General features: G+C 34.9%; 1 protein-coding gene across 1 annotated transcript in view; it reads right to left on the bottom strand.

Annotated features, from left to right (window-relative positions):
- Window positions 1-14,641, bottom strand: part of shot (dystonin-like protein short stop) — a gene marked incomplete at its 5' end in the record, with an annotated part of 408,663 nt that overhangs the window by 57,846 nt on the left and 336,176 nt on the right. Inside the window, 6 exon segments of the mRNA XM_069827013.1 lie at window positions 2,497-2,614; window positions 2,710-2,939; window positions 5,474-5,591; window positions 5,899-6,070; window positions 8,533-8,607; window positions 13,733-13,786. Of these exon segments, the coding sequence (XP_069683114.1) occupies window positions 2,497-2,614; window positions 2,710-2,939; window positions 5,474-5,591; window positions 5,899-6,070; window positions 8,533-8,607; window positions 13,733-13,786 (767 nt within the window).

Genomic DNA, 14,641 nt, shown 5'->3' with positions numbered 1-14,641 from the left:
AGACACCACTGAAAGGATCCCATTTTGAGAGTAGAGAAGAGATAATGCGGAATGCGACGACGGAGCTGAACACCATTCCAAAAGAAGACTTCCAGAGGTGTTTCCGCCAGTGGAAGGATCCGTGGGCTAAGTGTGTGCAAGCACAAGGGGCCTACTTTGAAGGGGATTAGGGTCCCAACCCCGTCAGGTATTTGAAATATTTTTTCTGGCTAAAGGTCGGATACTTTTTAGACAGACCTCGTACTTCAGAGCTCTTTCCGATTCAGTATTGAGATAAGTCATATTTACAACCAAAAAGAAAAAAAAAAAAAAAACTAAATAAAATGCTTTAGAAATAATTATAACTATGGACTTTACTAATTCATTATTAGTACATTTCGAAATCTATTAATAATGAACTGGAAGATTGTGATAAACTCGTCCTGAATACTGACTCATTTCTAATTGTCGTGGTTATGAATCAGAACTCTGTTCCTTTCTAAGTGATTTATTTGAAACTTTCAACTGAAGATATCTCAAAACTTGTTTTTTTGAGTTGTCGCACTTTTGAACTAGACGATTGATATGTTATATATAAAATACGTTGATAGTCTTTAATTTTATATAATAGGCCTATTAAGGACATTGTACTTGATAAAAAAAAATTAAAAAAATTTTTTTTGTAATTTTTTTTTTCTTAAAGAAGGAGAAAAACCATTTCAACTGCAGTCAACTGAAACCCCGTCAGCTTCCATGAATACTATTACACCGTTTGTTTTACCTGGGCCCTCCCTATCCTTTACCACAGGCTCAATTGACTGCAGTGGCAGGGATGCGAACCTGCGATCTTAAGGTACGGTCACACGTCGCTACTTTTGCTGCGCAACTTTTCTACTGCAGCTGCAAAAGTTGCGTATCGTGTTCACACATAAGCCAAAAGCAGCGTGCTGCACGCTACTTTTCGTGCTGCGCAACCCGAGTGCTGCAAAAGTTGCAACTGGAGGTTGCGATCTCTGTGTTGACTTCTCAATATACTTTTGTGGTTATGTTCGCATTATTAAGAAACTCATGCAAAAGCTTAATTATCTATTATTTGCTTTTCTGTCCTAACTAGTATTCAGAAATTGGCATTATTTTTACTATAAAGCTTCTAAAAACGCCTATATACTTAAATGATAACCAACAGCATATTCACGTAATCAATGTTGGCAACCCTCCTGTTTGAAACTACGCTACAGAAAATTAAAAAAGTGAATTATATCGTCAGCAAATATGCTCAGACTGTGTTGTGCATTTAATAACTGTTACAAATAATTTATTTTCATCACATCTAACATTAAAATACATCCAAACAATAACAGTATCATTGGCACATTTGGGTGGCAACACTGGTCGCAACCACAGCAAAAGTTTCAACAAAACCGATATCAAAAATGCTGCAACCCTGAGAACCCTGTTCACACATCGCTACTTTTAAGCTGCGCACAGCATGAAAAAGTAGCGAGCAACAGGTTCGGCAGCCGTTACTTTTCGGGTTGCACCGTTGTTCACACGTCGCAGTACGAGAGTTGCGCAGTTTTTTGTACTGCATCCCTGCAAAAGTAGTGACGTGTGACCGTACCTTTAGGCACGATATGCTGGCCAGACATATCTTGTGCGCCTTAAACCACTCGGCTAACGAACCCAACATGAATTTACCCGATTATGCAGGTATACGAACTCCTGGTTAAGAGTTACACATTTGCGTGCAATAGTGGTATAAGTCTTTCGGCTTCTAAGGGTTAAGAATATAGGCCCTTTATACTGTATGTAAACTTTGAGATAAGAAGTATTTGATGTTTGGAATATTGAGTCTCATGTCCAACTAGCAATAAACTCCATATACTGTATGGTACTGTATTAGTACTCTGGAATACTGTAGGAGCATTACTCCAAGACATGAAGGAGTAAGATAAACTGCCTTAATTAAAACATAATTCAATAATAGTGAAATATCATTCAACCACATTTCCCTTTACACTTTAAATATTTCAAAATTTGGAGCCAAAATGTTTAGCTTGAAAATAGTTAACATTACGGTACCAGTACATACATATAAAAGTGTCACTATGTTCAAATGATTTGTTTACATTTGTCAACTTTCAGTAGAGTTGCTAATAAGTTAAAAAATGTATTCTTACTAACTGCTATTTAAAATGTGAAAAATAAGAATTCTTGAAAACGAAAATAATATAAATTACATTCATATTTAATGTACTTCTCTGTTTTCTTTTAAGCTCTGATCACCTTCAGTAACTGAAGTCCCAATTAAGACTGGGGGATCAACTATTAAATAATTAAAATTTTATATTTACTTAAATGACACAGACTACAAACCTGAATTTCGATTAATATACATCTATCATATTCTAACATTACTAAAAAAGCCAAAGCTAAAATATTTAATTACATACACACTAAAATATCTCTGCAAGTATAAATAATCTTTCAACGAGAAAAATGGACAGAAATTCTTACCTCGACATGGGTCATTCTTCACTAAGAACTCATCCAATGCAACCCATCCGCCACCGACACGGACCATCACGGTGGAGCGAAGGATTCTCACCAAACGCAGTTTCTGACTGTCTCCAAACTGTATCACCATAAATTAAACGTTTAGTGCAAAATGAAATGATTATTTGTATAATGCAATATTAGACATGAAATTTAAATTACTATAGCACTCACCCTGTATTTTCCCTCTCCAACCTGGAAGACTCGGAACTTCTGGCGACAAGTACACAGCATCACTAGTCGCTTCACTTCATCGTGGATTTTCTCAGCTTCTGTCTCAGGTTTTCGTTCCTCCCAGTCGGGCCGCAATGCAGCAATAAATTCTTTCCAGTCAATAAGGCCTTCTCCTGACCGGTCAAACAGGTCGGCTACTGCATTCATTTCTAGCCTACTGGTGTCAAATTCTAAGAAGAAAATATAATGATTGAAGCACGAATATTCTTTTAACACATTAGTCACAAAAATGAACTTTTATAAAGTCAGTTATTTAATGTCACTGTGTCAACTACTAATGAGTTATTTAGCATAAATGGAATTGTTATAGCGATATATGATCTATGATATATATTCGGTCTGGAAGCTAGAAGGCGAATGGAGAACTTCCTATTACTACTACGAGGCGTGTTCTTAAAGTAAGTTCCAAAAGTGTGTAGTAAGCAAACGGGAAGATATTTACAAACCATTTTTGTTGCATTGTATTCCCCACACTTCCATTACTTCTCACCATAATCTCCACCATTATTGAGGCATTTATCGAGTAGTGGCACAAGTCTTTCTATCCCCTCATTGTAGAATTGCGATGCGAACCACTCCCGCACTGCTGTTTTCATTTCATCGTCGCCATCAAAATGTTGACCACCGAGGAACTTCTTGAGGTGCAGGAAGAGATGAAAGTCACTCGGAGTCAAATCCGGGCTGTAGGGGGGATGGTCAATTTGTTCCCAGCCAAATTTCGAGATGAGATTTTGGGTGTCACAAGCTGTGTGTGGCCGAGCATTGCCATGAAGCAACACAACTCCGTCGGTCAGCATCCCACGTCTCTTGTTCTGAATTGCGCGATGGAGCTTCTTCAAGGTCTGACAATAGGTTTCTCTATTAATGGTTTCATCCCGAGGCAAGAATTCGATGAGTAGGACTCCTTTTCTGTCCCAAAAAACAGTGCACATGATCTTGTGTGTTGACATGGTTTGTTTGAATTTCTTTTTCCTTGGCGATGCAGTGTGCCTCCATTCTATGGACTGCTGCTTCGATTCAGGTGTCATGTGAGACACCCAAGTCTCGTCACTTGTCACGATATGGTCAAGAAACTCATCGCCTTGCTCACTGTAACGTGTGAGAAAGCTCAATGCACTGGAAGCTCGTTTGGTTTTGTGTTCCTCGGTGAGCATCTTGGGTACCCATCGTGAGCACAATTTTCGATATCGTAATCGATCTGTCACAATTTTGTAGAGAACACTCCGTGACATTTGTGAAAAATTCAAGGAAAGCGAAGAAATTGTGAACCTCCTGTTCTCGTGAATTTTTTCATCGACAGCACGCACCAAATCGTCATTGATCAAAGATGGCCGACCGGTACGCTGCTCGTCATGCACAGAGACGCGGCCCTCGTTGAACTTCCCAACCCATCTCCTGACCATTCCATCACTAATAGCATCATCACCATACACCTCACAAAGTTGACGATGAATGTCAGTTGGTTTGATGTTCCTCACATTCAAGTAACGGATTGCATCTCACAGTCGGCGGGGTGCTCGATCACTTTAAACATTTCAACTGATCACAACTAACCACACACACGGACTGAAGCTCTGAAACTGCATGCACAGCTTGCCTGACGACTGAAGAAGAAAACACGCATGTGCAAAATAACGATTGTAGTGATGCGACAGCTATAACTGAAAACGGAACTTACTTTAACAACACGCCTCGTATATATTTGGTCTTGCCGATTCTTCACATTTCTGTATTTGGGTCAGCATTCCCTTACTTACACTATTTACAGCTCGAACACAGACGAATTGTGACCTCAATACCTGCTCTTAACTATGTCTTTCATGTCCTTTCACTTTCAATTATCCATCCTAATGTATTACACTTTATTAAACTACTTCACTTCTCTTATTCTCAGCTGAACTAACAGCTTATAGCGATATTGTATTTGGCGAAATGAGGCGAGGTTTCACCATATAATTATATAATAATTGCCTTACAGTTGAAGAAAACCTTGAAAAACTCCAACCAGACAATCAGCCTAAGTGGGAATTGAATCCACACTGAAGCGCAGCTCTGAAAAAGCAAGCAAATGTACCTACTTCCTGAGCTATCCTGGCGGCCTGAACATTTTCAAGTATCTACAATGTAACTTCACTTCACACTGTTATCCATTCTGTGAATATTTTTATGGAAACAGGCCTGATTGTGCAAATCATTTAAATTGAATGATAACAAAGGATGTTGAAATTAATATTTTTGGGTGATTATCATAATCATCCTATCACATCATCGGGGTAATGTAACTCCGCCTTCCAGGCGCCCCAACCTCAGAAGTGGGTTACAACTAAGCCACGGCCAGGAGAGAAGACCAGAAATGTCGAAAGACAACCTGGTGGCATTGGATTAAAAAAAAAATATATATATTTTTGGGTGAAGAAAGAAAAGGGATATATTTCTTCTTTACTAGCTACAAAGTAACATGAACCTACAAACAATTTAAACATTTTTTTTTTGCATTACTTCATATTAAATTTGTGCAAGTCATTTATTAAATTTTGTTACATAATTCTGAAAGAATATTGCTAACTAAAAACCTTCAGAAATTAAAATAAATTGTACTGAAGCATTATAAGAGCATGACACGGCAAAAATAACACTGAATAATTATACTCCATAAGGAACCACTGTTTTATGAAATTAGAGTTTTATTGTATGTGTTACTTACTGGTTTTCATAATTCCATCAATGAAGTCTTCTCTCGGAATGAGACCATCATTGTTTTTGTCCATCTTTCGGAAAAGATCCGTGAGACGAGACTTCTTATGATTCATGAATTTCAAGAACTGAAATGAATGTTAGAAAACCCTCTGAAAATCAGTGCTTATATTGAACCTTCATAACCAACTACTGCAAATATCAAAATAACTCTAGCCTACATGCTATCCATAAAACTGTATAGTCAGTCCTAAAAATAAAATTCAAAACCTTCAAAATTCAGAAATATCATTATTATATAGTTATTTCATGAAAACGAAAGTAATACGTAAACTATTTCATCATAAATGATCTAAATCTCACAATTTTAAAATAAGAAACAAGACAAGGATACCAAAACATTCCATAGGAAAGCAATCTTCTCTAAGTGCTTACCCGCTTCCTCCAATCATCCCAGCTGAAGTTCTTGACTTTCTCGAGTTCTAACAGATATGAATACTTCTCTTGCAAACGACGCTGTCGCTCCCATGCTAGCATCCATACATTGCGCCATCTGTCCCAAAGCAGCTTCACTCGTGGATTACGGAATACTGGCTCTGCACCTTTGCTGCTTGGCATTGGAAAAAGATGTTACCAAACATATATAACATGTGCTATATTGTATTATATTCTCAATATAGTTTAAGTATGATTTGAAACTTTAATATAGAGGAACATATATTTTCTTTTGTTCTTTTTTTGTTATTATTACTGTGTTGTGCTTCTGTGTTATCTTTTATCTTTCATTATACAGGGTGATTCACGGGGAAAGGTAAAAAATTTAGGATACGATAATCTTAGGCCATTTTGAGTGAAAAAGTTCATATGAACATAGGTCCGTTTTCGAACGATGGCGGAGCTAGATGCATTTTTTTGGCAAAACATCTCGCCCCAATGTGAATCAGACGTTACCATATGCTGCTGAATAAGACAAGATCAAGTTCGCAATGAATGACGTAACATTGGAATCTGCATTGTGAGCAATGTAGATACGACAAACAAACCGGATGGTGGGGCATTACAAATGTCGAATCGCCTGCCCTTGTCTGATGTAATGACACAGAACTACCTACAGTACAGTAGTTATACAGGTACAGTTATCGGAAGTGTTAAGTTGTGTTTTTCAAGATGCCTTATAAATTTTCGACTACAGAATACGCCGATATTGTGTATGTTTATGGTTTGTGTGATGGAAGTTCCTTGCGTGCCGTCGCTGAATATGAACGATGCTTTCCAAACAGAAGGGTACCATATCGAAGAGTACTTACTGTCTATGGGGTAGGATGAAAGACTTGGTATAGCAAAGGAAGGGGGAAACGAGAGAGGCGCTAATCGACCGTATTTTGGATGCAGCATAAAGACAACCACTTGCAACTCTCCCGAGTGATGAGCGCGATTCATGCCCGAGCACAACAGTGCACTGAAGCAGGAGGAGGTGTCTTTGAAAATGTACGAAAACATCGACCCCGACATATAGAATATTAGGTATGTATGCATACGTGAATATAACATTTAAATTTGTCTGTTATCTGTCTCTAAATGCGAGTTAGTACAATGGAATCTCAGAAGTTTTTTGAAATCAAAGAGCCATATCTCCGTAACCGTTCGAAAACGGACCTATATTCATATGAACTTTTTGACTCAGAATGACTTCAGAATTCACATCCTAAATTTTGTACCTTTCCTCGTGAATCACCCTGTATATTGGTATTTATATTTGAATTAATTTCAAATAAACGCTTAACGAAATAAAAAAAGTCCACTCTAGAAATACATTTAATTTCACAAAATCCTAAATTTTAAAGCAGAAACCCAATTATATAGATTTTCAGACACGAAGATATTTCTATTTTCATAATTGTGCGTTTAAAATTACTCACTGATAATATTTATAACAAAATACAGGTTCCAATTTGCAGGTTGTGCACAAGAATTTACCTTATTCTTACAGATGTGCTAAGTAATAATCAAATTATATTAATAATGATGTTTGTGTATAACACAACTATGGAATTTTTAATGAACACAGTTCTGTACAAAGTGAGGAAAAGCTAAATTAATTCCGTGTGAATGGAAAATAACAAATTACTATTGTGTATATACACTCACTTTTTCTTATGGGCAGAAACACAGAGTATGGAAGAGAAATTTCCTTCCTTCCTTCCCATTACCAGTGACTTCAGTTTTATTTACTAGGCTGGAGGCATTTACATTAGAAATACTAAAGATAGAATGTAAGAGATCATCAAGAGTAATACCATTATCCATAATTTTCATGTATGTGAATCAAGAGAAATTTAAAAGAATTATCAAGAATATAACAAAGGTACCAGTATTTTGGTAACTCTTCAGGGTGGTGGATTGGAGGGAGAAAAAATACAGCAAAACAAAATATGCCTGATATTCATGTGAACAAAGCTACTCAAATGCTGGTAACAAGATGCTTTTGCTTACATGCACAAACCTCAAGTGTTGTTTCACATTGAGTAAATTTTTTGTCTCCATATCAGACATATTTGTCGAGCTGGAATAAAGGGTGTATTTAGCCATTTGCATTCCATTTTTGGAAATATTTACATAACAAAATATTGAATTTAGTAAATTTCAGAACTTGCTGGACAGAAAGTTGATGTAACTTTCGACATCATAATAATTTGGCGACGTCTCACTGTTGCTAATATGCACTGATAAATTAAAACAAATGAATAAAGATTTCCAAAGATTTCAATCAATAGTATAGTTTACCATGTAGAATATCTTAGTCTTTCTACGACGTCACCAAAAAATGGAAAACAAAGGAAAGTGAGGAAATATGAATATGTTTGAATACATGAGTCAGTAGTATTAGTTTCAAGACAAGACAAAAACAAGGCAAGATTTAAAATATGAATAATTACAAACCATTTGATACCTGACAGACTTCGATGAGAACATATTGCTATGTCTCTAAAGTAAATTACAAAGTAACTAAACACAGTTCATATGGAAACTGCTGATATTTTTTTTATAATGAATGCAACTTGTTCTAACCTTCCTTTAGCTGCGAATCTGGGCCCAATATGAGGGAGTAAATCAGGTGCTTTCTCACGCCCTGGGCTGGCGCGACTATACAGCAGCAAAAAAACCACAAACAGAAGAAAAATACTACTGTCAGGAACATGCACAGAGCATACACATTCGGGGAAAAAAGTATAATGCTACCAATCCATAAAATTAGCTTGAAATGAAGAGTTTATACCTTTTCAAAAGGTGAATACGAAAAGGTGAAGAGTTACTGATATCATACATGGTAATCATTTTTCAAACCACTTGATGCTTTAGTTACGGATAAATTGCCTCTAGACATAACAATCAAACCATATAAACACAATGGAAAGATATACAGAAGTAATCATGCATGGGAACATGAAGTCATAGAATTAATACAAATATATTTAGGTAATAACACTTCAAGAGTAAAGGTACGGTCACACGTCACTATTTTTGCTGTGCAACTTTTGTACTGCAGCTGCAAAAGTTGCGTGTCATGTTCGCACGTAAACCAAAAGTAGCGCGCTGCACGCTGCTTTTCGTGCTGCGCAACCCGAGTGCTGCAAAAGTTGCAACTGGAGGTTGCGAGTCTGTTCACACGCAAGGCGCTACTTTTGCAGCCGCAGTCATGCTGCAGCTTTCCATCTCCGTGTTGACTTCTCAATATATATTTTGTGGTTATGTTCGCATTATTAAGAAACTCATGCAAAAGCTTACTTATCTATTATTTGCTTTTCTGTCCTAACTAGTATTCAGAAATTGGCATTATTTTTACTATAAAGCTTTTAAAAACGCCTATATGCTTAAATCATAACCAACAGCATATTCACGTAATCAATGTTGGCAACCCTCCTGTTTGAAACTACAATACGGAAAATTAAAAAAATGAATTATATCGTCAGCAAATATACTCAGACTGTGTTGTGCATTTAATAACTGTTACAAATAATTTATTTTCATCACATCTAACATTAAAATATATCCAAACAATGAAAGTATCATTGGCACATTTGGGTGGCAACACTGGTCGCACCCGCAGCAAGTTTCAACAAAACCGATATCAAAAATGCTGCGGCTGTAACCTTGAGAAACCTGTTCACACGTCGCTACTTTAATGAAAAAGTAGCAGGCAGCAGGTTCGGCAGCCGCTACTTTTCGGGTTGCACCGTTGTTCACACGTCGCAGTACGAGAGTTGCACAGTTTTTTGTACTGCAGCGCTGCAAAAGTAGCGACATGTGACCGTACCTTTAGGAAGTCAAGCCTAGATTTTAAAACTGCAGTTTCAGCTACTGACACTGGTTGGGCAATAACATAAATGCAACAATGTTTGGGTACTGGTACTTAATTAAATTATAAGGGTTCTGTTTACTTCATTCCAAGCTTCAAAAAAGATTTATCATATCCATATCTACTTTAAGGCAGTCAAGGCACAAAACTCACATAACATAATAATTATGTTGCAATTACTGCAAGTGAACAATTAAAAATTCGTGTTCTGGTGTCGATTCAATCCAAATATCAGTCTTGTAAAATAATAAATAACCAATCATAACCAAAGGCAACAAATGTATTTATTTTTAACACATTCACTGTTAAAATGTACTCTTACAGGTATTTTATAAGCATAACAAAGTAGCTATCTGTTTTCATCTTATTATAACCTATTGTACAGTATGTTACTATCGACTCATTGTTTCTTAGAAATTATATAAGATCAGTATTTCTTGCATTTATAGTATTTCCACATTAACAGTGTGGGAAGGGACAATTACGCAAAATTTACAACTGAACGATTTTAATGATTACATATTTAACTCATTAATTTAAAAATCAATACATCTGTTCTGATTTTTGGATTTAATGAGAAAACACATTACAATCCAATACCTTATAAAGAGAGTTACTGATTGCCATAGGTCTGAGAGAAACAAACTTCTGCAAACTCCAAATATATATCGAATGAGCTTTTGGAATTTCAAATAGAAATAGATAGGGAAGAAGAGGGATAGAGGGGGAGGGGAGAGAGGTAACGAGAATTTTACAAAACTCAAGTGAAAGTATGGACTTTGTAAAACTCAAATAGGCATAATTGAGCTGAACATAGGAATAAACATGAAATTTATATAACGTAAAATGGTATGAATAGGGTCACAGGGGAGAATAAAGACGATTTATTACTATTTTTTATTTCTTTGTATTGAAGATTAAATGTAATAATAAGAGAGTTTATATTTTTATTGATAATGAGTGAACAAATAAACATTCATTATTATTACTCTTTGACACAAAGTAATAAAAAAATATACATCTTGATTACACAACTTTTAATACTATCACTTCAGAATATGTAGTACACAAACACATACCCACAGAAAACGCAATCAGAAGGCGCGAAAACCAAGACCACCCAGTTTTGAAGATAGCCCACAACAGGCTGAACTAGTCTTACTAGGTACCGTACCTAGTATTTAACACGTGAAAGCAATAAAATACATATTCAGAGTAATAAAAAATAGTAAAAATTCGTCCCTATTCATCCCTGTGTCCCTTTTCACACCATTTTACGGTATTTAAATATCCAAATTAGACATTACAGCCTGACTCAGGCACGGAAATTAAAGAAAGGGGTCAAAAGTAAAAGAAATCGCAAGAGAAAAATGTATACTACCAGATTTCTTATAGTCGAATGCTGAAGGGAAATGAGATATATTTTACAGTAGATTTATATAAAAAATATATATACATCTTACAATAATTTTCGAAAGATATAAGGGAGAAGACCAAAGAAAAAGAGCACAAAGGAGGTTCAAGATATTTTACTAATAATATTAAAATCTGAACAAAAATCATGTACTGTTACAGTTCAAATCACCAACCATTACCCTTATGTTATGGATGACTACATTACACAGCAAAATATACAGATATGGTACACTTAATTATGTTACATTTTCATTTGAAAAGGTTAGATTTATAGGTACTCTTATCTAATCGAGTATCATTTCTACTTTCTTTTGGAATGTGGAATATACCTGTGATGAGTACATACAGAAAAGTGAATGTATTAATATCACATGCCCAAATAAACATTAGTAAGTTTATTAGTTACCAGAAGCCACGAAAGGTTAATGGAAAACATACAAGAAGACACTGATGGTCCACTGTAAGGAAGAATATAATTATTGCATCGTATAACTACAGGAGTAACCATTCTGCAACACTTGAAATTCATTGTTCTTTCCAAGAGGCAGTTCTATATGCTGGAAATACAATGCAAACTTGTTACAATCACTGAGAATTCTACAGAAAAGGTTAACACTACAGAGAAATTACTTTTCTACTACAGGCAAAGTGGGTTCTTGGAAAGGGCGCTGTACATTATGGTAACAAATGAATTATGAAAAGGTTATGCATACTCCAGATTACGTCCGTAACAAATACCGTACGAAAATATTTAAAATAGCGTGCTGTTCTCCACATGAAAGACTGGTACGAAAAGCAAGCAAACACTGGTAACTACTATGTACAACACACTACAAATAATAAAGTCACAGGATATATAATGTTAAAATTCTCAATTCCTTCACATGATTTTTCCAGAATGCAATTGTTACTGGAATATAAACTGCTGAACACCACAGTTTATTCGAAACTACAGCAAAAAGTTTGCATGCTGTTATGATTTTAAATTTAATTAAGAGTCATTTCTCTTTGTCTTATTTCCCCTTAGTAATCACATTTACAATTAGAAAATATTAATCAATTAAAAGTAACAAAAAAAAATGTTTGAATGCTTTTTTTGTGTGTGAACATTATGTTAACTGAATGTAGCACAATAATTTCAATATGGCGTCTCCATAAATTCAAATAATGTTGATGGTTTAGTGTGTGTCTTAAATTTAATAAATTATGTCTAGCATAGCTTTAGTTTTTTTTATACAATTTACGTCAGGACATTCATGTAAATTTCATAAAAAATTTCAAGCTCGAGTATTTACGAAATTTGAGATAAAATGAATATATTGCACTGGCATTTAGCAGACATGCCAATATTAACATTTCGAATAAATAATAATAATAATAATAATAATAATAATAATAATAATAATAATAATAATAATAATAATAATAATAATAATAATCCGTGGCGCTACAGCCCATGAAGAGCCTAGACTGACCAGCCGGCTGCTGGCCTCACCCACATGCCGAAGCAGAGGTGGACGATCATCCAACCAGAATGAAGGTATCGTGTGGTTAACACGATGATCTCCCCAGCTGTTATAGCTGGTATTTGCAACCGGATTTTGCTACCTATCGTAGCTCCCCAAGTGCATCACGATGCTGGGTGGGCACCGGTCCCATACACTGGCTGAAATTTCATGAGAAAATTTCTTCCCCCATGAACATTTCGAATAAAAGATGTAGAATATGAATTTAAAAATTGCACCAGTATAACGTAACCATTTATAATCCAACAAAAATTTTCTAAATAAAATAAAATAAGACATTATACTAAGGAGAAGGGGGGGGGGGATTTTTGGACACACACGATCCGTTATGTACCAATAACCGAAATTTGAACAAAATCATAAATATTTTTGAAAGTATCACCATTTTCTAATTTTGTGAGCCAGTAATCAAATACAATAAACATAAAAAATCAACCAGAAGAAAATATCTGTAATGACATAGAATTTATTGCTTTTATTTTGGAAATGTATAAATGTGTTAACATTCCTAAACACAATGGTATAGCAATAAAATATAATATTATGAATTTATGAGTAGAATTAAAACTTGCGAAGTAGACGACATTCATATTTGCTATCTAGATGAATTAAATCTGCGACAATGTTCAATTAAAAGGATTTCCTTAGTCACATAAAATATTTCCGGCATTTTCGATTGTTGTCAAGAGACCATAAAAATCAACTGCAAGCCTCAAATACCACAGTGTTGTCTTAATGATTATTATTCAACTCTACCATAATATTCTAAAAACTGCTTTCATCTACAAGTGAAATATTTCGAGTCTGACAGTGAGAAATGACACCAGTTGAACACCTTCTACCTACAAAAGATACAAAAGTAAGTATATACAACATCTAGTATACTCCAAGTGTTAAATCCTCTCCATTGGCACCTACGAAACTGTTACAAAAAAAGCAATAATGTGAGGGGAGAGTGAAAAATTCTAACCTTTCTCGTCTGGATTGTGGACCTAGACTTGCCTCACTGGAACCTCGTTTCAAGCTATTGGACAAGGAACACAAAAAGATACAGAAAAAGAGAAAAGAGCAAGCATACAGAGGTAGTAACATGCAACACAAGTTACAACACAGAACATATTTCTGAAACAATTATTTTCGAAAAATTCTGATGATTAACAAATAAGAATAACAGAAGAACGATACGAAATTTTCGAGACCAAATACAATTTTTGATGGTCATATGTCAGTTTTCTCGTAACATAGGATCAGCACACTATGTCTTCTTGAAGACAACACAAATTATATTGAAAACGGACAAATACCCATATCTTAGCAGAGATTTCTATTTATAGGTATGAGTTCCACACAGCATTAAAAATTTGTATACAACAGCTTGCAGTTTCCAAGAATATTATCAATAAAAACTCCAAATTTTTATATGTAAGTTACACTTATGAAAAAATACCAAGTTCTATCAGTATAATTAATATCACAAAATGATTAAAACAAATATCGAAGTTTCTCATTTGAGCTAAATACATTAGATTTTATGTACTTGAAAAATATTAATTCAGGATAAAAATTACATTTCGTTAACTGTAACATTACCAGTAACAGATTTTAGTTATCAGTATTATTCTAGAAGACTTCATTTTTTTCTTTGTATGATTAAATAACTGATGAATGAGCAGAAAGATACATCAAGTTTGGTGATAAAATCTTTCATTTACTTCATGTCATATATATGGAACAGTCATGTGTTATTCAAATTTGTCAGTCAGCAGATATTTTCCACGCATTTTATTACCTTATATAATAAAAACTCACCTCACGTAGATTCTTAAGATTCTTATAAATAAATAACAGTACGTACATTAAATAGCATTTCCTAAATCTA

The sequence above is a fragment of the Periplaneta americana genome, chromosome 5 (assembly GCF_040183065.1).
Source record: "Periplaneta americana isolate PAMFEO1 chromosome 5, P.americana_PAMFEO1_priV1, whole genome shotgun sequence".
NCBI classification, from domain to species: Eukaryota; Metazoa; Arthropoda; class Insecta; order Blattodea; family Blattidae; genus Periplaneta; species Periplaneta americana.
This window is presented reverse-complemented; position numbering and strand designations above follow the sequence as displayed.